Source organism: Hibiscus syriacus, unplaced genomic scaffold (genome assembly GCF_006381635.1).
Source record: "Hibiscus syriacus cultivar Baekdansim isolate YM2019G1 unplaced genomic scaffold, ASM638163v2 tig00110195_pilon, whole genome shotgun sequence".
Taxonomy (NCBI): domain Eukaryota; kingdom Viridiplantae; phylum Streptophyta; class Magnoliopsida; order Malvales; family Malvaceae; genus Hibiscus; species Hibiscus syriacus.
Genome location: NW_024062621.1, coordinates 1,082,849 through 1,107,170, shown reverse-complemented (window position 1 = coordinate 1,107,170; position 24,322 = coordinate 1,082,849). Strand labels below are relative to the sequence as shown.

Sequence of the window (24,322 nt, the reverse complement as noted above, 5' to 3'; positions counted from 1 at the left end):
CGACTTCTATCCTGCCTACGTAGACTAAACCCTGAAAGAATTGGTGGAGACTTCAAGCAAGAAATCCAAGTATGCTAACACTTTAAGACTTTGTATTTTATTTTTATTTTTTTCCAAAGACGATATAAATGAGATGCGTGTATTTTTGGTAACTGGTTAACTTAATTGCCTGAGTAAGTAGTGAATAGCTGAATGCTCACTGTATTTTTGCAGATTCATAGTGGATTTTTAAGTGCATATGATTCTGTTAGGATAAGGATTATCTCCCTCATCAAAGCGTCAACTGGATATACGTAAGCATTTCTTCTTAGTCTCTTTGCTAATGTTCCAATTGAAGCAGAAATCTAACATGTTGATATTAGTACAAAAGTTTTGCATATATCCATGTATCTTCATAGGCGATGTTTAGTTTTTATTTATGTGGGAATCTTAATTGGTGCCTTTCAAAAGTTTCTTGACTTGCCTGATTTTTATTTTTATTTTAAATTAGCCATTGAGATGATATTGGATCTCTGACGCATCTATCTTCAAGCTCTTGATGAACCTTAATATGGGATATTAGACATGTACTTTAGTATTTGGTTGAAAATAGAGCATTGTTAAGCAGAAGGCTTTCACAGCGTTCCACACTACATATTTGAAATTATAAAATACAGATTGTTTTATTCACAGCAGTTCTTTGTAAATGTTTGTGTGACAAAGAGGAACTTATGGAGCCACCGCACAGATGGCAAGTTTATGTGACCGGTTATAGTTTGGGTGGTGCACTAGCTACTCTTCTTGCTCTTGAACTTTCATCAAGTAAATTAGCGAAGTAAGTTTCTCTCCCATTCACTTAAGAGTGACATTCTTTATCTGGTCTCAATGTGTTACGTGCAATTCAAAATGCATAGAGAAACGGAGAGATTTTATTGTAGCTATTTAAGGGGAACTAAGCATATATTGATTTGGAAGGAAAAATAAATTAAATATATGTGAAAGTGTAATGATTAGTTGCCTTTTCGAGCCTCAACTAGTTCAGTACTTGAAAAATTGGTAAATCAGAGGACTCACACTGTTATTCAGATTTTTCATGAATGTGTCAAAGACTGTAGAAAGCTGAATTACACATCTCTTTTATAATTGCAAGCTTTTGGAAAATTATCTCCTCATCGTGGTCTAAAGACCTAATGATTTATATATATATAAGCAAAATGTAGTGTATTGAACTTCCAACCTCATTTGTGCTTATCAGATGTGGGGCAATCTCGGTGACAATGTATAGCTTCGGTTCTCCTAGAGTTGGTAACAGAAGATTTGCAGAAGTATATAATGAGGTAATGGAAGTATATAATTTTGATTGAAGTCAGAAAAGTGATTCTGCCGCATCATGTTATCTTCTTTTCTTTGTTAAGTATTTATCTATAAGACTTGTTTTAATCATTTATTTCCAAATACTAGGCTCATGAAATTTCAGCATTCTAGCTTGTGCTTGGATTTAAATTCTTGCTTTCTGGTGCATGGACAAATTCACATACGGGAAGATTCTAATATCAATATGCTCAATTGATCATGCTGCTTGACATCTATATATTATCTAGGAAGTTTGTCACATCATTGGTTAAGGTTTATGCAAACTGAATACATGCCTTTGCAGAAAGTTAAAGATAGCCGGAGAATTGTTAACCACAGAGACATTATACCAACAGTCCCCCGTTTGACGGGTTATTGCCATGTGGCTCAGCCTGTTTATATGGCTGCTGGAGAATTAAAAGACACTTTGGTGAGTATTTTCTTTTTTAATCAAATACATTTACTATTTCTTGTATTTTTCTTGTTCGACTGGCCAAGTTGATTTAAAATGACTGATGCTCTTTCGTCTCATGTGAATAATCTATCGTCTCATGTGACAGTTTATGCATGCATCTGCTTATAAGTTCGTATGTGATTTTTTGTTCTTAAGGAAAGTATGGAGCTTTGGAAAGATGGTTATCAAGGAGATGTCATCGGGGAATACACACCAGATGTTCTCGTCACTGAATTTGTATGTTTCTTGCTGGCTGACTCTTTTCTTTTACCTTTTTTTCCAACTTAGAAAGGGTTTTTAAATCTTGATATTTCCATGCATCGGCACACAAAAATGTCCATTATCGTATCTCAGTCCAATTTCATCTGCATATGTTCCAAGGCCTAGTCCAGGGAGATTCATTTTCTTGGTAATTTGATATGACTTTTATGCACATAATGATTGTGCCTTTTGCTGGGAAGCTCTTAGTTCTCTTATTATAGTTCCAACAGAAGTACTAGTCTGCTAGATGTAAACATCAAAACCATGTAATCTAGCTGAATTCAAGTTCATTATAGCAGTTAACAAAGATTTCTTTTGGTTTTCTGGGTAAAGTACACTAGAGGTCACTGAACTATGCTCAAATGATAGTATGAGTTTTCTAGAAAAGAAAGTTACCGAAAAAGGGTTTTACTGGAAGAGAAAAAGTCGGCTACTTTTCTCGCATTCTGTACGTATTAAAAGGAAAAAGATCAGACCTATTAAAATAGGCCGGGTTACAAAGTCATACTAGGATTTACAACAGAAGAATTATACTAGGAGTTTAATATTTTATCTAATCTAATATCTAACTTATCTCTTAAGATAAATTTGATAAATACAAGTTTAATACAAAGTAAAACTAAAGTCTACAGTATTCTATTTATACGTCTACTGCCTACAGATCGTTTTGGTCACTGGATTTTCGAAATATACAAAATGGTCATCAAATTTATCAAAATGTTGTAAAATGGTTATTACGACATTATAACATTTATAAAAGTTCGATAAAATTTAATGATCATTTTGTAACTTTTGAAAGTTCAATAACAAATGATGATTGTTTGAGTACAGTTCAATGAACGGCCTCTAGTGTACCTTTGGTTTAAAGAATTAGTAGTAGATATGCGTTGATAGAATTGTATAACACTAAAGAATTAGACTTGAAAGGCAACGTCGGAGAGTGACCGAGCTAAGAGGATGAAGGGAAGACCAAAATGGACATGATGGAAACCATTGAAAGACCTTGATATTACTGGTTTTACCCGAGCTATGATGCTAAACAGAGCAAAAGGCTCTGAGAAATGCATACATATCGTTAAGAAGGGCAGTCACGAATCTCAAACATAGACCACAAAACGGACATAGAAGATATAAAAACAAACCCTTTTAGGGATTTACACACTGTTTTACCAAGCTCGGCGGGAGTGCACTCATGCAGCACATGGAGGATTTCTACTACATCTCACTGCTAGAGGTACTACATCACAGTTGAATCACTCTTCATTTCATGACTTTTGACTACTGTTGTTCCTCCAAGTACCTTGTGATTATCAATTGAAACATGAAAAAAAGTTAGGCCCTTTAGGCTTCACCAGGTCATATGATTCAAACACTATGTCACTCTGCTAAATGTTTAAACTGGATTTCTGTTGCTTCCTTCAGAGCGTGAGGTCAAATTACCGGACCGGTGCGAGCTCAAGAAAAAAGGAGGAAGAAAGCGTGTCGAGCCGATAGACATTTTGACGACGATTCTCAGAATTTTGTAGCAGACTGCAATTGCGACAATAGGTTTAAACATCATAGTATATGATAATTCAAATTTAAACATGATTTACATTATGAGTGTATCTGGTAAGTCACTTCGATTTGAATGTGATTGTCTGTAATTATATGCGACATGTTTAAATAATTATTGTAGTCAACGGGCCATATTGGATTGGGTGTAATTGAAGCACTCTAATTGTATTTTTTTTCAAGTCTTAAATTGGTTGAAATTGGATTGGGCCATGTTTAAAGAAAGTATCCATTTTCTAACTAATGTCCATCTGAGTTGAATGCAAGTCTTTGTATTCATTATATAATTAAATGAGTTAATTGCACTATACATCTTTAGACTATGACCCGTATTGTAAATTATATTTTAATTTTGTTTCCAAATTATAATTTTCATTTTAAATTAGTCTTTAAATTAATCCTTAGGGTCATTCTATAATGGTCTTTAAACTTTTAAATGTTCTAATTTAATCACTCAACTTTTAAAGCATTCAAATGTTCAAGAAAGGTGTCAACAAAATTTGATAGATTTGTTTTAAAGAAGACATTCCTAAGACTCGCAATAGATTAGAGAACAATTTTCTATTCCTAAAATTTCCAAGTCAATGCATACAACAAATACTAGAATCAATTTTTTTTGGTGATTTAGACATTTCCAATTAATGCTAACATTCCAAAATAATTAAACACTCTTGTAGATTATAAAAAGCTGAATTTGATAGTCAATGCAACACGGTTGAAAATTACAATTCTTTTCTAATTCTTCTGTTTCCATGGTTATCTAATGGTAACATCCTTGAAGCCTTTAAGACTGAAGTTTTCGATTTTTTCACTAAAAATTCTTGTAAAATTGAAAATGTTAAAATCAAAGGTTTTTAGCTCATGAATCGACTCCGATTCAAATCTATATGACTTCTTAAAAAATCCACCTTATGGACTAAAGATGCATCAAAAGTTTAATGCATAAGCACAGTCAAAATCAAGGCAACAGAATCAAACTGTGTTAAATTCTAATGTTTAAGAACCCAAACTTGTTCGTCAAGAATCCAACAATGCGCACTACAAACTCGGGGCTTCTTTCCTATACTATATGTCTCTTAGTTCCCTCTCAGCATCGAGTGATTGCCTCCATAAAAATCCGATCCCAAAACGAGAACCAAGCAACGGCAACGGCAACGAGGGACTTCTTTATACCTTTCTCTACCAAAAAATTGGCAATTTAGATTTTGCCAGTCAATGGTTATGCGACCAGGATAAACCATTTTGCTTCTTTAAAAAAAAATTGGGTTGTATAGTCAACTCGAAATAGATGAACTCATGACCTTCACAATCACCGAAACAAGGGAAGGTAAATCGGAACCAAAAGCATATGCAAGTTTAGACATGTCTTTGCTAAGATTATGTGGATTTAGTATGAAAACCGCTTGTTGGGTCTACGTCTTGATGGCCCCCCGGGAAAGAGCTTCATGATCCATCCTAAAACCCTCTCCACCACCTACAAGGAAATTAAAATGTAGCTAGAATTTAAATGTTTGAAACTCCTGCATATCTCTGTTCAATTTTCAGCAATGGTTGAATTAAATATTGTATATATGGCAGGCTCAATCTTTCCCATAAGATGGTGTAAAACTCTTTAGTTTTATACTGATTTAGGATCATTGAACGAATGGAAAAGCATGGCCGAGATTAAACTTTGTGCATTCGCATTATCCAACTCTTTTTTCTACCCGTAAAAATCTCATTTTCAACTGTGTATCTCAATTATCCATTTGCCTTCACCCAATGATCCTAAATCAATGTAAAACTAAAGAGTTTTACATAGTATAACTGAATTCTACCTCATATATATATATACAGAGAGAGAGAGAGAGAGAGAGAGAGAGTGGTCGTACCTCATCACCCTCATCTGCATATGGAGTGACGTCATGAATCATTTGAGGCTCAGGTTGTCTAGCCGGGATATTCTCACTTGCCAGACTTTGAGCTGTCAGAAGCTCCAATCTTTGGGTTTGCAGTTCAAGTTTCCTGGACAACTCCTCGTTCAACTCCTTCATTCATCAATAACAATTATAAGGAAAAATTATAAACAATCATTCATTTAGAAATAGAAACAATCAAACATTTAATGAGCCCTTGAAAAAGTTTGGAAATCATGAATTACTCGTAAGCAGTTCAAATGGCCATATTGAAGAAAATGGAAATACAGTCAGCTGGATATACTTACAAACACCATGCCTTTGATTAACTACTTTAATTGAAAGATGTTCTTATATTCCACCTTCAAGTTTTTCAATCTTTTAGAATTTTTCTATAAATACTAATACAATGCCTAGCAAAAGAACCGAATGAAACTAAATACAAATACTTGAAAATTTTGTCAATATGTCTAGTTCAGGTATGTTACCTTCAGCTTCGAACTTTGAGATAACTCCGATGACAAAGCTTGTGTCAGTTCTTCCTTCTCCATTGTTAACTGCAACAAGCAAAAGGCTGTCCAATGATTATGATATAGTAGCCACCGACATCAACAACTTAATTTCTTCTAGATCAGATGAGTAAAACATATAAAAGCCACAAGAAAATCTGAATCACGTGAAAGAATCTACCTCCGAAATTAGGGAATTAATGTTCTGAATCATTCTCATTTGATCAGGAGGAATATAAACCGAAGAAACTTCAAATCCCCCATCTTCAGGCAGCAAGCTCAAAGTAGAGGCATCGTTACTGGTATTCAGGTCCTTGTCATCTGAAGTAGTGTCCGTGCTTGCTGCAAAAAGAAAATCAATATTAAAACAAAGGACTAAAGAAAATCAAGCAACTTTAAAGAATCACCATAACTACTACAATTGCTATCAGACTTATCATAACGGCTTTGAAGTACTGGAGTTTGATGCACTGCTACGATTACATATTTGATTCCTTTCAAGTAAATAAAAATCAAGTTTAAACAAGGATATTGATATTTGTTTAGCACAAAACTAAGTTTTCCTTGATTTTTCTTATTTGCTCTCTTTATAGGATGATATGTTTATATCAATGCATACTACGAAGCGTCAGGTTCATGCGTGATGCAAATACATTACAAAAACTCAAGAATTGAAGCAACTTATCCGCAGCCTAATAACTACCTACTCCAAATCTTGCACAAGAGCAACACTTTCAATACGTAAATAATAATACTACACCTAATCTCATGTACCCAACCAACAAGACATACCATAGCCATAACCTCAAATCAGAGCTAAAATATTATAGGCCTTCAAGAAGAAATTTTGTTCCTAAATCTCACTAAGCTTCAATTTGTATACTCAACTTATGGGGGTAGACCAATAGTATGTTTTGGAATTGGAAGTATGTTTAGCAGTTTCCATCCATATGCAACTGAATTTGGGTTCAGTAAAATAAGACATGGTAATTTATGCATGTAGAAACCTAAAAAAAAAAAAGCAATGCAATTACCTAGATCTTCTGTTGAAGTCGACATATCCTTCTTACTAGCAGGATTCTTGATAGCATCAACCGGCTTTCCACCAAGGAAAGCATCTTTAAGCTTAGACTGGAGTACCTTCTTCTCTGCGTTAAATGAATAAGAAGAATTTATAGCAAACATAGGGCTCTTATAGGAAAAAAATATAAAAACTTATATATAATTAAATACTTTAATAACAAACACCCCTGAGACTGGCATACTTACCTTCTTGAAGAGCTTCAATAGTTGACAGCAAATCCTGACGATCTTTCTCTAAGCTAGACATTTTCTTTCTGCAAGATTCAGAGTGAATATTACATCCTTACGTAATATAGAACTTAACACGAAAATATTTTAAACAGAAATTTAATCCATGATAATATTATGGAAAATGGAAGAAGCAAAACAAAAATGAAATTCCTTGTGTAAAACTAAAAATTTATGAATTCACGAAACCGAAAGGCACAAAACCAACAATAAACACTATTACGACCCTTTTTCTCTTCCTTCAGTTTTTTTTTTTTTTTGATAGGAATAAAAGGCCTCAATAAAACCCCCTTGGTGATTAACGGAACTTAAAAGTAGTTCCTTAATCCACACAAGGAGGAAAGGAGTGCCCTAGGATTCATTAAACTCAAATATAGCAAAGTAATACAAATCAATCTCCCTCAAGAGATACAAAACCAGAAAGAAACAGCCCTTAACAGAGCATAAATCAACCAATACCCGCCTTAGCTAGGACATCCGCCTCTATATTGGCTGTCCTACTAACCCAACTAATAAAACCTTCAAAAACACTAAGCTTTTGAATAATGTCTTTAACTATTTGAACATAAACAACAGGACAAGAAACCACATCCTTAATCCAGCCAACTGCCACCTGACTATCACTCTCAATAATCAATCTATCTTTAACCCTATGACGAATAGATTCAAAAAAATCTAAACCCTTTAGGATAGCCTTCAATTCCATTAAAGTTGGGGGCCCCGGACCAGCAGGCTCTTTGAAGGAGCCAAGAATCGAACCAGACAAGTCTTTCAAAATACCACCTAAGCCACTCCTCTTCCAATCACTCGAGGTAGCCGCATCCACATTAAGTTTAACAAACTCTTCCTTCAGTTTTCTTTATTTATAGTATTGTCAATCACAAATAATTTGTCCATTCATGTGGCACTTGAGATCAATCATTCACATGACATAAGCAGCAAAACTTAACACCCCAAAACAAAAACGTAATAGAAAACAGAATCCTGACATACTGATAATCGACTCTCTTATGGTCACTAACAAAAACAGACTTTGAGGTAAAATATGAATGCAAATAAAAGTGGCAGATTACATAAAATTGCATTATATGTCATCTTTAATGATTTTAACACATTGAGCAGACTTTCAGCCTTTTGTTTCTTGTATTTCTTTTTTCTTACTGCATAAACATCAATTCACCTGGCACTTGACAACAATAATTCACATGGCATAAGCAACAAAACTTAATACCCCAGAAACAAAGTGGTTTATACATAGAAAACTTAATAGAAAACAAAAGCCAAACATACTGAGGGATGGGATCTCTTACTGCATTGAGGTAAAATATGAGTCCAAATAAAAGTGATTTATTACATAAAATTCCCTTCTATGTCATATTTTAAGAATTTTAATGCATTGATTAAACACTTAACATGAAGAAAGGCTTTTTGTTTCTAGTATTTCCTTTTTGCTTCTGTATAAATATGTCATAACCACTTTAGTTTTAAATGGATAAATATATCTTAGACAATCAAAGCACTGGTTCAGTATGGAAACAATGAACATCTACAATATGAGCATTACAATCTAGAAAAAAATTGCAATGCAGAAAGCATATATAATTGGATAAACAACAAAGAAGAAATAAGAATAACTTATGCTGAAAACATAGATCACAAGTACTTTAGCAACAACATCATCATAGTAATAAGAAAGCATACTTGATGGAAGAGATTTCAGACTGTGAGTTCTCCAATTGCCTCTCCAATTTTAGTTCATTCGACCTTAATCTCAGTGCCTACAGAAAGGATATTAAAAAAAAATTAATCTAGCAGGTGACAGTTTACTCGTGTCAACAGCTTTACACAAATATATTTAATGGAATAAACTCCAAATGCCAATAACATCTAAAACAAGCAAATTAACAGAACAAATCAATATAAAAAAGGACAAGAGAGCCACTAAAGTTAAGCTGACACTTAAAAACATTCCATCTCTAATACATGTCCAGGAAACACTCTTCGCATGTAGTACATATTACAAATATGCATACATAAACATGGCAGTTCGCAAATCTCTCTGCATTATTGTCTAGAGAGAGATAAGTTCTGTAATGAATAAAATGATATTAGAAAAAGAAGAAAAATCTTGACCCATTAAAACATTTGTTACCTTCTCTTCCAAACCAATGACTTCAGAAGCCAATATATTGGCGCGTTCATCAGCTGCATTACATTCTAGTCGTGCATTTGCATATTCCAATTTAAAAGATTCGAGCTCTGCCTGCAAATACCAAGCAACATACATTACAAGAAAACAGAGATGAGAGTATACTGAAATAAAATGTAAAATAAAAAAAATGAATTTGTGGCAAGCTTCCTCACCCATTTGAACATTATCAGACAAAGAACACAAGAAAATAAAATGTGGATCAGCATATATACAGCATAGCATTTTAAAATACAGCACAAACCATTACAAATGGACTTGCAGATTGAATCCATGAATAATAAACAAACTCCAACTTTAAGCATCATATTTATAGATTCAAAGTTGTAAGCATTTAACCTAAAACGAATTGGCAAATAAAACCAATACAAACAAAGGACTTACTAATTGAATCCAGGAACAATAAACAACCTCCAACTTTAAGCATCACTTATATAGATTAAAAGTTATTAAGCATCTAACCTAACACCAATTGGCAATAGGTGAAGAGGCCCAACCTGAATATAAAACCAAAAGAAACCCTATATTTAATAAACGTGGAATAACACTACTTAAGGTCCCTTCACGTGCAGATCAAAAAGGGCCTCCACAAAGACAACACCATGAGGGATTCCTAGTACTGCATTTTCAGGTTAATAGGTACAACTCAAGATGCAATAGACAGCAGTAGATATCTCAATTTTAAGATAATTTATGAAAGAAGAAACAAGTCTAAATCCATGTGCGTATGTGCACACGTGAAACACGCCATACAAACACCATTGTATTTACTATATGATATAAAGCTGTACGCAGTTGCATGACATTCGATTATTTCTAACAGCTTGAACTGACTACCAGTACCTAAATACAACAAATACTAACCACTTGGGCCTTGATTTCTTCCTGTAAGTGCTCCATGTCAGATTTTAGCTGGTTAACAACACCTCTCTGAGGAGAAAAGTCAAATAATTAAGAGATTTTTAAGAATGATTTAGAATAGTAGTTGGGACAATGAAATGACATTTGAGTGCCCTTCATAATTACGATGAAGAAACATGATGAATTGACAAACAAGCATATCATGACCATGACATGCTAGTGATGCTGCTAATCTAATATCTGGAAGCACACCTGTTGATTATAACTATCTGTCAATGATGAATTTTCAGAAGCCAAAGATTCTGCTAAGGCACGTGAGGCCTCAAGAGCTCGTTGCAATGAAAACTTCTCCTGAGTCAAATCTTCAATATGCTGCAGAATAAGACTAAATAAATTAATAAAGACAAAACAATTTACAGAAAAGGTCAATAAAAAAACCATTTTCACAAACAATATATGAAAAACTATAGTTTTCTACATCAAAAATTATCTGGTGAGTGTATTAGAAACTTCAACAACAACATTTTCATCTCAATGGCTCTTTTTCTTTGACCAGCCATTTATAGCAGCTCATCCCTAAGGTACCAACATGAAATTAAGGCTTGAAATACGAAAAATTCCATTATAACTAAAAAGCTCAAGGGACTCCTCTTGCTTGCCTCTTAATATCCAAACCTATCAGTTCCCAAACCAAACAACATCCTACTCCAGTTCATGCACGCCAAAAGACAAGATGGTGAACACAAGACAGAGATCTAAGAATAAAATATACTTATCCATTATTTTGCTATTTCACCACGGATAAACAATAAGTTGATAAAGGAATCAGCCTTATCCCTCAACTAAACTCTAAATTCCCAACCTAGATTTTTCACTCTGAAACTGAAAGCAACATCGTATATTTAAGCACATTAGCCTGGTGAATGACAGTCCCTTTTTCTTTTGCATTCTGGACACCCATATACCTTTCTTCTCCAGTATATTTCAAACAACTACATAGATCCATATACCCTATACAGCTATAGGAATAAAACAATTCCATAGTTCTTATGCATATTCACAGAATCACATATACTAGTAGAAAATTGCATATACATTGCGGAATGTCAAATTACATCAGACGAGTTAAATATAAGCTTGGATACCACATGTCCCTCAGACATCAAAAAGTGCACTTCAAAAAATGTGTTTTAATGTTATTAAGGAAATCCTCAATAATAGAAAATATAAGTACCTGCTCCAAAGCTGCAAAATCCTCATTCTGTTTGGTAGAGTAGAATTCATGCTTCTTCTCCAAGATATTCTCATTACCAACATTCAGCTTCAAGAGGTCACCATTATTACTAGCAGGAGCTGAAAAATGACCAGAATCCTCACTGACACTAGGAAAACCGGGGAACCCAAGCTTGGAGTAAGTTCCCACATTTCCACTCTCTGTTGATGGTTTCTCAAATGGGGTTGATCCAATGGCATTACTACTGTTAACTTGTGAACTGTGGGGGGCAAATGCATCCTTTTTAGGTTGATTATGTTGAAAAAGAGACCCAGAAGAAGCTCCGGATGCATGAAGAGAATCAAGGAAAGATGGGCGAGATCTCCTGGAACTAGTATCACTTGTGACAGAATGCAGTGGCGTGTAACTTGGGGAACTTCTGGCATCAAAACTTAACTCTGATGACCCAGATGTTTGTATGGATGGAACATGCAAACTTGGAAAACCAGTTGATGAACTACTGAATTTTCTTTCTCCAAAATCAGAAATCATAGCTTCCTCAAATTCTGCTGTTCCTTGCAAGTTCTGCCCAACTTCACGGATAAATCCTGTTCCACCTGAGGTGAATTGAGCAAAGTCTGCAATTAAACCACAGAAAATGGCATGCTGTGTTAGTTTCCTAGCAAAACCAAATATGCTGAAAACATAGATATATAGACAGAAATTCCATTCATATACTGTATAAAACAAGTATATCCAAAACAATTATTCAACATTACCTTCATATAAAGATGGACCATGGCTACTACCTAGCAAGCTGCCTTCACTTGCCTTGCTTTGCCGTGAATTCTGAGATATTTTACTAACAAAATCTTCAGAAGAAATAGGATTCAGATTTGTTGGAACCTTCAAATAGCCGTCTTCTTTTGACTTGGGTTCTTGAAAGGCATTACGCATATGTTCTGTCGGTAGGCTATCATTGAACAATGGTCCAGCATTATACGAAGCACCATATTTCTCATTTTCTTGACTGGTTGCATGTGTAAGTGCTTTTGTAGAAGATGAATTATAATCATTCGCTAAAAAGGATGGTAAAGCATGCATGTTGTTTGAGTAAACTTCAGTTGTTTTATAGTTGTTAATTATTTTTACAGAAGACAGATCGGGTCCATCAGATGTACCCGCACCACCTGATTCGATAACCCGTACTTGTTCAGTTTCTAATTGTTGTTTATCATTTAAGCTAACATTGGAAGCTTCAGCTTGGGTGGTATTTGCTGCCTTCTTGGCTTTCTCAGCTGCTTTTTTCTTACGAAATTCTTCAAGCTGCAAGAAAGACGAAGGTATGAATTGTAACTGTACATGGTAAGTATACTCCACAGAATTATTTGTTCATTTAAAAACATATAACTGATAACTGATAAACTTTATTGTAGGCAAAATCCAAGTAATATTATACAAAATCCAATCGACCAAGGGGATTATTTAGGAGGATATTAACTTATTGAACTATGTAAAGAGAGTGCAGCTTCCCAAGACAAAACATACAACTCTACGATGGGAGTTCTTTTTGTTTTGTGGACCTAATTAATATGACGAGAAGGACTACCAAAACAGATCAAAAGAACAGCTCTAAACAACCAGAACAGCTCCAACCCATCACAAAACAGAAGTATCGATAATACACATTACTCGGGTGCAAAAAGCATATCAGCAACGCTAAACTGCAATGCTAGCAGTTAGGCAACTGCAATTCATTCTTCTCTGAAATCACAGCCTATAAGTGTCAAATGAAGCTTCTTCATCCTTTCCGGCTTGAATACAAACAGTAGCATGGAGTGAACCGTAATGAAAAAAAATAAACTCTCAAATTCAATTTAAGAAGAAAAACAAAAGAAAACGGGACAATTTTTTAGCTCCAATGACATCACATTACAGTTGCAAAGATAAGATTTAAGGCATAAAAACATTTAAACTTCCAAAAGGTCTCATCTGACAAAATAATTGATCCCATATACCATCAATTCTAGCCATGATCAGCCGAAACATTGCAAAACAATGTAAATTTACTACAAATCATACATGAAAATACAAAAATCTACCTCAATTCTAGTTCTATTCTGAAATCAATATCCTAAATAGATGACCATATATGCCCAATAAATTTAATGAGTAACAAGATCATTGACCAGATCCAAAATCATATCTCAAAACAGAAACCAAAAAAAGAACAAAGAATCAAAATCAATCAATATGGGGGGGGGGGATTAAGACAAAAAAATGTACCCGTCGCTTCCCAGCTTCTAAATGTTCTTTCTTCCGTGAACTAGGCAAGACCTGAGCCGACGCCATTCTCAAAGACCCCGTTCAAAATCTCCTCAATTAACGATTCTAACCCCAAATTCTCACCCCCATTAATCCACCCAAAAAAAACAACAAAAAAAACTGAAATCAATAAATTCTCAAGATCAGCGACAAAGCTTCCAAAAAAACCCCCGCCCACTCTCTTCCCCCGCGAAGCAGATCAACAAACACAAGATACGATAATTGAGCGATAGAAAATTACGAAACAATTTGCAACGGTAGGAGGAATTTCAAAATCTTATGAATTAAAACAAAAAAAAAAGCTACAATTAAAAGGAAAAAACAAATTGAAACAAACAGGAAAATGGAGGCGGGAGGTCCGATTAGATCAGAAAAGGGAGAGCTGGTTTTTATTTATTTATTTATTTATTCATTATGAAAGCGTGGGGAAAATATTTTCCGTTTTTATTTTTATTTTAGATTGTTTTTCAAATTTAATTATAAATCTCTTCAAAATTAAATTTGTTTGGTGGTGTGGAACTGATAATCTTACTCGCAAGCACATTAAAAACAATGTACTACCCCCGGTCCCCACATTCCTAAGCTTGACACGTTTAAACGTGAAGGTTTAATATTTTGGCATACTACTAAAATTAGCCCTCAATATTTATTAAAATGATCATTTTAGTCCCTTTTTTTAACTTTTTTATCCTCGAACTCTTTATTTTAGAGCAAAAAAGCTTTTAATGTTAGTCTGAATAGTCACTTTGACTCTTATTTTTTGGAGCATTTTGGTCCCAACATTTTATTTTTGGGGTAAAAAAACCTCTATTTTGGAGTGTAAATTGTTTGTTAACTAAAAGTTTCCATCCATGGAGGGGCCTTTTTGCCTCAAAATAAAATGTTGGTGGGAAATTTTTTTCGAAAAATGAATAAGATTCAAAAAGGCTATTTTGAGTGACGTTGAGGGGTAATATTAGCTCCATGCAAATATTTTTTTTAGTATTTTTAAGTTTGGCACGTTTTAAACGAAATAAAAACTTAAGTTTAATGATGATTTTGAGGGGAAATAGTTGAATGATAAAAAAATCGTAGAAATAGTTGGGTGAGCAAATATATAGTTTACCTTGTCTTTTTTAACAAAGTTAATGATTTGGTACAAAATGAGATAACGACTTAAATTTCAGTGAGCGAAACATCCCGAAATTACTTTAGGAGATAACTCGACACAAAAATATTTAATTTAAGAGATGATAATACAAAAATATATCCTAGTGAGTCACATATACATGGATAATAAATCAATTGGTATATTATTTTTTTGAAGAATTGATATTTGTTTTATTGATCAATTAATTTAAATCGAATGTTGTAAAAGTTTATTATGTCGAAAATCCTCTCAGTTCAATTTACTCCATTAACAATCTCTCAACTCAACGTGCCCCATTTAGAATGAAATTATAATATTTAGTAGTTTGAGATTAATTTAAAATGATAGTCATAATTTAAGGATTAAATCAGAATGTTTAAAAGTTCAGAGACCAATTTAAAATAGTCATAGTTTAGGTATGAAATCATAATATTTAAAAATTTAGTAACTAGTTTATAATAAATATCATAGTTTAAGGATATATGATACAATTAATTCAAAATTAAAATTATCCATCAAACAAAGATAGAAGATACATGATAAGACCAGTAATTTTAATTTACAAGACAATCCATTTAAGAATATCATTTGACAAGAACAAGTACTCATTCTAGGACCCTTTCATTTACAGGGATTTCCCCTAAAAGCCATCCAATTTATAAAAAGTGCAAACCATCCCTGTAAATGAGCTAGAACCAAGCCAAACTATTTAAATCAGACCTTCAAAGCAATTTTCTGAGCAGCAAGTGCTTCAGCTTCGAGTGTCGGCTCATACAATAGTGTAGTTTCCGCAAGCAATGATGTCACAACGTACGGATCCATGTTCGAAGCCGGGCGTCGGTCTTCCAAGTAACCTAACAACGAAACAACAACATTATCAAATTTCCTGTCAACAAGTTATAGTTCTTAACCTCCATAATTGATTATCCAACTTAACAAGATCTGTTCACTAGTTTCATTGATGGTAGTACCTTTTCCATTCTTCTCAGTGTCACGCCCAACTCGGATTGAGCAGCCGCGATTAGCCACACCCTGCAAGTTCGAACCCAAATTTTTTGTACGGGCATTAAAGAAAGCATCTAAAGTTTTCCAATGGCTTCCATTGCAAGGCATAGATATCTCATGAGACTTACCCATGAAAACGTGTCGATGCTGGCTGTTTCATGCTTTCCTGTCAGTCTTCTCTCGTTTCCTTCACCATAGGCACTGATATGCTCCTTGTGGCGAAGCGACAGATTCAGGATTGCTTTCTTTATAACATCAAAGCCTCCTTCTTCCCTCATGCTCTTCGTACTGCGTTAAGAAATACGTTTTGTTGTAATTCGAGAAGTGAAACTATACAAATTCACCATAGAATGCGTATAGCTCCCAAAGTTGATAATAAAACAAAGAAACGTCAGTTATAAGACCTGTAATTGGTGTGGCATCCAGCACCGTTCCAGTCACCCTAGCAAAAGGTAAACAAATTGAGCAAACCCTCTGATGGACTAATAGTAAGAATCAAACATTGCGGAATGTTACATTACCTCGATTGGTTTAGGATCAAGGGAGAGAACAACGCCGGCTTGTTCAGTGATTCTCTATAAGAATAGAGGAAAGTATTGGTAAGTTATTTGGTTGATTGACACACAGATGTTGCAAAGGTCGGAATTTTGCAGTGGCCTCCATTAACGAAAGCATGCAGAGAAGAAATACCTCAAGAAGGTATCGGGAACACCAGATATGATCTCCGGCTTCGATGCCAACACTTGGACCAACTTGATACTCCCACTGCATAGTAATTCACAGAATCAAAATGGCGATAACCAATGAACAAACAGGCATGAATGCAGCAGTACTTCATTTCTGTTAGCAAGATGAGGACACGAAGGCAGCAGACCTGGCCAGGCATAACCTCCCCATTGGTTCCACTGATGTTAATTCCGGCATATAAGCAAGCTTTGTAATGTGCATCCGAGATGTCACGCCCGAATGATTTGTCAGCTCCAGCTGCACAGTAATAAGGACCCTGAATTTGGCATCAAACAACCATGTTAATGAATAAGTTCTTGTAAGAATGCATTATTAACACATATTTACAGACCTCTACAAGTTTTTTGCTTCCGCTTAAAAATCAAGTCATATCGTTACCTGAGGACCAGGGTAGCCTCCAACAGGCCAGCCCAAAGGCCATTTCACATTTTGTTGAAGTAAAGTGTACTCTTGCTCGATCCCAAACCTAATCAGAATAAGGGTGAACACAGGAGTACGATATAGTTATCGAACAATCCAAATTTAAACAAAGAATAAGATATTTAAAATAAATGTAATCCATACCATGGTACTTCATCTACCACCTTCTTGCTGCTGAAAATCTCAGCAGCTCTGGCGCGCTTGTTTGTGGGAATGGGTTCACCGGCTGGTGTGTACGCATCACAAAGTACCTTTTTGAAACACATAAGAAAAGTATTAACCAAACTATATAATTTACTTACAGAGCTTTCAACAATTAGTTAGAAAACTTTAGTTACACAGCTTTGATGAGTACCCACCAAGATATTGTTACCTCCTCGGAAAGGATCCTTAAAGATTGCTTGAGGGCTGGATGAAGTTTTCAGTCAAAATGGTGTTCTGATGATGACAAGCAATAAAGAAACTTTTAGATTTCTTTTGAAAGGGCTTACTATAAAATAACTTCACTATCGTCTCCGGGTGCTTGTCCGGTACTTGATCCATCGTAATTCCACTTGGGAAGCTCGGACGGATGTTCAACCGGCTTTGATATTGTCTGCAAGTTGTAATAAGGCCCAAAGAAACATGAGAGACAACTAAATACCAGATTGAAAATCATAAAATTTCAAGTTCTAGTAATTTCCTTACCCTGGACTTGCTACGCATATCGATTCCACTGCCTCCTATCCTGTTCCAATTCAGAAACAGCAGTGATTACATAATGCTAATCTATGTTGCCGAAGTACCTTGTTTGACACATATTTTATTCGAAACATAGATAAGACGTGTTAGAAAGAAGACGTACCAGATATATTCAGCAATGATCTTGTCAGTGTATGGAGTGATATCCATGTTTAGAAACTTCTCTAGCCTGTTGACAGTGCTGTTCTCAGACAAGGCGAGCACTCTAAATTTGCCAGAACTCTTAGCTGCTCCTTTCCTGTTCTGTTTCAGCATCAAAGGACTCCACATTTTCGTCGCAATGGGACTTCCAAAGGTCGAGGTCTTCGGTAATCTCATTTGCCATTGAGTCGAGGGTGCTAAAATCTGTGCCATTTCCCCCTTCTCCCAACCGAGAGGAATCAAACAAGTATAACAAACAATTTCAACTTCAACACGTCAAAGTTTTTAATGCAGATTATGCAAGAAGAAAAGGCCTTCAAGTCATTCTCCTATTCCTACACCGAAGAAGATAAAAAAACGAACGATGGTAAGTATATAAAAAGACCATTTTCCTTGCCTGTTCAACTCATGGTCAGACTAAATCTTGGACTGCAAAGGATTTGTATCCACAACCTTCAGCTTAGTGGATCATGTACAAGCCTTAATGGATAGGGACTAGACCTAGTGGTTTATGCTCTCTCCTTGATGAGCGAGCTGCTGGTCCAAAGCTCCAATTTCTGACCACTGGTTCTTTACCAGTAGGAAAACTTCATTGGTTCAATAACTGCTTAGTGTCAAATGACTGGGGGGGACCAGTCAAATAACACCCCTTCTTACAATAAACAAAAGGTTGAACACTTGTTGGGAAACAAGAGAGGCACCCATGGTTCAAGATCCAACAACTCTGGATCAGATCCTAGCATCTAAAAAGTAGACTTCTAACGTGACCAGGGATGGATCAAAGGGTGCTGAGGTGTGGTCGCATCCTCTGAAAGTTTCAAATTCTCATATAATTTTAGTTCCTTTTTTCTATTGATAATCAAATTCCACACCCTTAAATTTCTAACACAAGTTACTGAATTCACACCTTGACATAAAATCCCGTGTTCGTCCACGTCACTTTGAATAACACCAACTCACATTAGTAGGTTAAGACTCATTAAATACGACCATATATAATTCATGTACAAGTGAAAAAAAAAGGTAGTGATTACTACATGATCATGTACTCATAAAGTCATTTGATACCATAAGTGCATAATGTGAAGCACAAGATTACAAGACATAAATGGTTAAAAAAAACCTTCATGCTTAACGACCCTCAATGGAAAACAACACCGATATGAAGAGAGAACTGACCTGGGAAGTGCCTGAAAAATGGACTGACAAGGAACCAGGAAAATGGTTTTTGCCTGGGATTGGCCGTAGATGGAGAAGAAAGAGAGAAAGTGGAGTGAAACAAAAGTGTAAACGAGAGGTGGTTGATAGAGAAAAGGAGTTGTCTTTGGCTTGAACAGATAGGGATATGTTATGAGTGGAGGAAATTAGCGTTGGGGCTCTTTGGTTCCACCATGGGGAAGCTTTGGCTATACTTCAATTTTTCTGGATAATTATATGCAGTGCTTGTCTCATTCATGTACTTGAAAATACCTCATATACAACACTCTTTCTAGATCTTTATCGATTCTGTATGATTGTTGTTATGAATTATCTGATCTTTACTCCAAAATGACATTATGCATATGATATCAAGACTATTATAAGTGATTATATTCATTTACTCGTGAATTAGATTTATTTTAACATTTATTAACTCGATCATATCGATAAATTATACAAAATTAATAATCTATCTATTTACTAATTGTCTTATCCAACAATCGTGTGATCTCAAATACGAGATTATGAACTGTGAGTGGAAGATCTCATATGACATAGGAAAAACTAAGATCCAACCTCATAACTCAATCTTATATATAATATTATAAAATTTATTAAATCAGAAATTGATTTTAAAATTTTATTTAGATGAAATATCGTACCATCCATTTGACCTGATTCATAAGACCATATTTGCTCAGATGCACATATCATATTACCTACACAAACCCCACACCATTCTTGGCACATCACTAGAAATTGCTCCTCCCATGACTCAAGTTCTCTTCCATAGCTCACACTGGAGTAGTCATGGTGGTATTAAGGCAAGAGCCATCACATTTCTATTTTCTTTCTCTATTTTATAATATATGTGTAGACACCCGTTTTTGTCCGGGTTTTTTATCGTTATTTTATTATTATTATCATTATTTTTTATTAATATGTTTATTAATTACATATTACAATTTTTGCAGGCCAAAGCCCAATATAATGCAAGCCCACTATCAGCCAACCCATACCCATCACTCAGCAGCCCGATTGCAAACCCTAACCTTAGGGTATCAACATCCCAGCGCCGCACCAACATAGACCATTCGATCTGGACCCATTCAACGGTCCAGATCGATGGTAAATAGGGTTTCACAACCCTAAGCCAATCCAGCCGTTGTGCCTCTTCAACATTCCAGTAGCCGTTCAAGCCAACAGCCATCAAGCCACTGCCGCCAGTGAGGTCCAGTTTCCCAGTCGACGAGCCATCGTCGAAAGCTTCCCGAGCCGATCAGAGCCCATCCCTCAAGCAGTCAACAATGACAACATACCAAATCAATCAGCAAATCAGAGAAAAACCCCAATAAAAAAACAAAAATAAATCTAAATAAAAAATCCCGAAAATCCCGAAAATCCGGGATTCAATCACCCATCACTCAGCAGCCCGATTGCAAACCCTAACCTTAGGGTATCAACATCCCAGCGCCGCACCAACATAGACCATTCGATCTGGACCCATTCAACGGTCCAGATCGATGGTAAATAGGGTTTCACAACCCTAAGCCAATCCAGCCGTCGTGCCTCTTCAACATTCCAGTAGCCGTTCAAGCCAACAGCCATCAAGCCACTGCCGCCAGTGAGGTCCAGTTTCCCAGTCGACGAGCCATCGTCGAAAGCTTCCCGAGCCGATCAGAGCCCATCCCTCAAGCAGTCAACAGTGACAACATACCAAATCAATCAGCAAATCAGAGAAAAACCCCAATAAAAAAACAAAAATAAATCTAAATAAAAAATCCCGAAAATCCCGAAAATCCGGGATTCAATCACCCTAAATCAACAACCCATAATTTCCCTAAGCCTTAGATATCATTATCACCGAAAGAACCCTTAAAAGTCCAACAGGCAACCATTATGAAAAAAGGAGAGGATTCGGTGAGAGAGAGGGCATTCGGGGGGTAAAAAAAAAAAAGAAATAGAAAAGAGAGAGAGCCAAAACTTACCAAGAACGGGTCACTGTTGCTTCATCGGAGGAACTGGGCCATCTTCGAAGGTAAATTCCCACCTTTGGGGGGGGTTCGGGTTCAAGTTGGTTGTGGGAAGGGGAAGAGCTTTAGGTTTTCAAAAGAGAAAGAAGGAAGAGAGGAACTTAGGGTTTATGGGTGTTTGTTTTAAGAGCCGACCGCCGCTGGAAACGCCGTGGAGCGGCGGCTGTTCGATGGGTTCGGGGAGAGAGTTCAGAACTCTCTCCTTTCTTCTTTTCTTTTTTTTGGGGGCAGGAAGCAAATGAGAAATATGAGATGAGAAAGCTTTGGGCTTAGGGTTATACATCTCCCACGAAACGACGTAGTTTCAATGGGGACCGATCTGTAATTTCATCATTTGGGTTAACTACTCTTTTGGTCCCTGATGCTTTGTAACCGTATTATTTAGCCATTAAATGAAGTTTCATTTATTTGATTTCAGATTCTGATGTTTCCTTATTTATATTTTAGTCCTTTTATTATTTGTTAAGTTATTTTTGTTAATATTTGACATTGGTCACTATATTTGTGAATATATTATTTTAGCCATTGGCTTGTGTATGGTTTAATTCCTATTTAGTCTTTTAGGTTTCAGTTTTTCTATTTGAGTCTCCTTTTTATTTCTTGTTATATTTTCGTCCTAACATATGTGTTGATGTTTATGACAATTTTTATATATCAAGCCTGGAATTTGTGAAATGTTTATTTCAGTCCTTAAATTTTCTGTAATGTTAGTTTGGTTTTATGCCTATTCAGGTTTATTGATTTGTGATTAATTTTATTTTTTTTTTGATCATTGTATGTATATTAATGGAATTTATTAACATTTATGTTTTAGTCTTTAAACTGGGTTGCCTTCTATTTTAGTCCATCTTTGTTCTTAGTTTATATTTTCGATGAGGTTTATGATTTTGGTCATCTGTTTTGCATCCTTTTCATTTCGGTCCTTTATGTTGGCTTGTGGGTTCGATTGGGATTAATATTTGATTTAGGCTTAAATTTTCTTTTAGATTCATTTTAGTCACTATCCTAGATATTATAACATTTTTGGTTTATATTTGGTTCTGGCTTCAATATTTATAAATGTTACATCTTAGCCACTGATTTAATATTTCATGTATGTTTCTTTGATATTCGAATCTGACCATCCCATTTTTTAAAATACTTTATTTTAGTCCTATTAATGTATGTTATGTCATTTTTGTGAATATTTGACTTTTGGACATTATGTTTGTAATAGTTTCATTCTAGTCCTAAGTTCTTGTGTTGTGATATTTTGTGGATGTTTGAATTCAGCCATCATATTTGCAAATGTTCTATTTTGGTCACTGTCTGACATTTTATTTAATTACTTTTTGATCCTCCATGTTTCTGTGAAATTTCAATTTAGTCATAAGCTTTACTTTTGGGTTATTTTCACTTCTAGTATTTGACTGTTTAATGTTTGTGATATGGGCTCTAAATTATTTTTATTTTATATTTAGTCCTTTAAATTTCGGTTAGTGCTATTTTGGTCCATTAACTTTCTGTTTTTTGCTGTTTAGCCCCCTAAGTTTCTGTTTCTATTATTTTAGCCCCTTAAATGTTTTATATTTATTTTGGTTTGTAATATTTACTAATTTATTTTTAGACATTTATGTATGGATGTGTATTTTACTCATTAGTTAATTATTTGGATTATGTAAATAATGTTTTCAATTTCATTTAATGTAAATATTTTATTTTGTATTTCCAATTACATTTATTTTCATTATATCTTTATCTATGTAAGAAATATTCGATTATATTTTCAAGAACACGTATGTGTAGAATGGGCGTGGAAACTACCACTTGATCGAAGTGGTGTGATCCGGTACGGCATTTTAACAACATAGAAACTTGAAATAAGTCGAGTATATTTTGCTAATTAATTTGTGCAAATGATGCAAATGTGTGTTATTTTAAATAGTAATTTATTTTATTTCATGTAAATGTCAATTTCAAAATTTGCATTTGTATTCAATTCACATTTTAGTTAATCAATTTATTTTGTTGTATGCAAACATCAATTTTATTTATATTCGATTCACATTTTATCAAGAGGGAAATATTCTTTATGGATGAGAAATAGTCGAGTTAGCTTTCCCCGATGGAGGATTGCTAATTTCGAGATTTCATTTCGAGTTAAAGAATTTTCTCTAATTATTTAATTCGAAGCAAATTAATCAACGTTCGATAAATAGATCGCATTTTAACTTTATATTCGACTCATAAATTCCACCATTTACAACGATGTGTAAGCGACACAGTACCAATTTTGGGCGTTGCGGGGGTGTTTACCCTTCCCCGCACGTAACCGACTCCCGAATCCATTTAAATGAATCTTTGGTAACGCAGACCGAATCTTGTCTTAAAAAATGATTTTTCTTAAAATTGTTTTAAAAGACGTTTTTAGGTATTCGACCTACCTAACCCAAAGGTTGATGGCGACTCTTTTTAATTTTATTCAAATCAATTCAAAATCACCCGATTTTTCCAAATTAAAGTCATAGTCGTTTTTTTTAAATAATATTAAATTGTTTTACCTAAAAAATGGTTATGACAGCTTGGCGACTCCGCTGGGGATTTTTTTTAGAGAGTCAAGCTGTATGTCGCTTACACATTGTCGTCTTGGTGGAAATTATGATTTCTAGTTTTAGTTAATTTATGATCCGTTTATTGAAATTTTTAATTACTTCGTTTTTTTCTTCGTACTAACATTTTATTTTTGGCTTTCAGCTTTGTCAGGATTTTATCATTTTTCCTTGTTTTGTTTTCCTTTTGGGTCGAAGGTAGGTATGTTCCTCCTCGCACACATCACTCGCATTTGCATAACATAAGCTCTAGACACGAGCTTCGATCCAAATTAGTCGGGGTGATTGCTTTACTCTCGTAAGGATTTATTCTTCGTATGAGTTTTAGCAAATAACCCAGGGGATACATACCTTATACCTTCGTAGGAATTTATTCCTCGCACGGGTATAAGAC

The 24,322-nt window shown here is 34.9% G+C and overlaps 3 protein-coding genes across 6 annotated transcripts; 1 reads left to right on the top strand and 2 right to left on the bottom strand.

Annotated features, from left to right (window-relative positions):
• The first annotated feature begins 681 nt into the window (after positions 1-681).
• LOC120218238 (lipase ZK262.3-like) lies at positions 682-7,665 on the top strand. The gene is made up of 5 exons (XM_039215218.1): positions 682-814; positions 1,235-1,316; positions 1,637-1,762; positions 1,943-2,027; positions 7,656-7,665. Coding segments are annotated over exons 1-5 (399 nt in total). The 5' UTR covers positions 682-710; the 3' UTR covers positions 7,658-7,665.
• Positions 4,520-23,823, bottom strand: LOC120218230 (protein BLISTER-like). 2 transcript variants are annotated; one of them, XM_039215202.1, is made up of 14 exons: positions 23,787-23,823; positions 13,886-13,952; positions 12,379-12,925; positions 11,621-12,237; positions 10,639-10,758; positions 10,390-10,455; positions 9,469-9,579; positions 9,018-9,094; positions 7,275-7,342; positions 7,040-7,153; positions 6,187-6,347; positions 5,985-6,053; positions 5,473-5,628; positions 4,520-5,075 (listed from the first exon to the last, which is right to left on the bottom strand). In XM_039215202.1, exons 2-14 carry the CDS (start codon positions 13,949-13,951, stop codon positions 4,989-4,991), a joined length of 2,259 nt encoding a protein of 752 aa, XP_039071133.1. In that variant the 5' UTR covers position 13,952; positions 23,787-23,823; the 3' UTR covers positions 4,520-4,988. The 2 variants fall into 2 exon arrangements, with proteins under 2 accessions (XP_039071133.1, XP_039071134.1); XM_039215203.1 differs by lacking the exon at positions 23,787-23,823 and having other exon boundaries at positions 6,187-6,344; positions 13,886-14,340.
• Positions 15,587-19,518, bottom strand: LOC120218232 (glutamine synthetase leaf isozyme, chloroplastic-like). 3 transcript variants are annotated; one of them, XM_039215208.1, is made up of 14 exons: positions 19,287-19,518; positions 18,070-18,326; positions 17,913-17,952; positions 17,717-17,820; positions 17,585-17,633; positions 17,370-17,476; positions 17,184-17,271; positions 16,933-17,061; positions 16,749-16,823; positions 16,580-16,633; positions 16,463-16,500; positions 16,187-16,346; positions 16,025-16,085; positions 15,587-15,907 (listed from the first exon to the last, which is right to left on the bottom strand). In XM_039215208.1, exons 2-14 carry the CDS (start codon positions 18,318-18,320, stop codon positions 15,768-15,770), a joined length of 1,296 nt encoding a protein of 431 aa, XP_039071139.1. In that variant the 5' UTR covers positions 18,321-18,326; positions 19,287-19,518; the 3' UTR covers positions 15,587-15,767. The 3 variants fall into 3 exon arrangements, with proteins under 3 accessions (XP_039071139.1, XP_039071137.1, XP_039071138.1); XM_039215206.1 differs by having other exon boundaries at positions 18,070-18,336; positions 19,287-19,516; XM_039215207.1 differs by lacking the exon at positions 19,287-19,518 and adding an exon at positions 18,609-18,665 and having other exon boundaries at positions 18,070-18,336.
• Positions 23,824-24,322: the final 499 nt, after the last annotated feature.

Excerpts from the sequence above, each read along its gene's own strand:
- LOC120218238 (XM_039215218.1), top strand. The coding sequence starts at position 711 with ATGGAGCCACCGCACAGATGGCAAGTTTATGTGACCGGTTATAGTTTG. Across the intron at positions 815-1,234 it reads TCATCAAGTAAATTAGCGAA|ATGTGGGGCAATCTCGGTGA; the intron begins GTAAGTTTCTCT and ends TGTGCTTATCAG. Across the intron at positions 1,317-1,636 it reads TTGCAGAAGTATATAATGAG|AAAGTTAAAGATAGCCGGAG; the intron begins GTAATGGAAGTA and ends ATGCCTTTGCAG.
- LOC120218230 (XM_039215202.1), bottom strand. The coding sequence starts at position 13,951 with ATGGCGTCGGCTCAGGTCTTGCCTAGTTCACGGAAGAAAGAACATTTA. Across the intron at positions 10,759-11,620 it reads ATTTTGCAGCTTTGGAGCAG|CATATTGAAGATTTGACTCA; the intron begins GTACTTATATTT and ends CTTATTCTGCAG. Across the intron at positions 9,580-10,389 it reads AAGAAATCAAGGCCCAAGTG|GCAGAGCTCGAATCTTTTAA; the intron begins GTTAGTATTTGT and ends TGGTATTTGCAG.
- LOC120218232 (XM_039215208.1), bottom strand. The coding sequence starts at position 18,320 with ATGGCACAGATTTTAGCACCCTCGACTCAATGGCAAATGAGATTACCG. Across the intron at positions 17,953-18,069 it reads ATCATTGCTGAATATATCTG|GATAGGAGGCAGTGGAATCG; the intron begins GTACGTCTTCTT and ends GAATTGGAACAG. Across the intron at positions 16,347-16,462 it reads GGATGCCACACCAATTACAG|TACGAAGAGCATGAGGGAAG; the intron begins GTCTTATAACTG and ends TTCTTAACGCAG.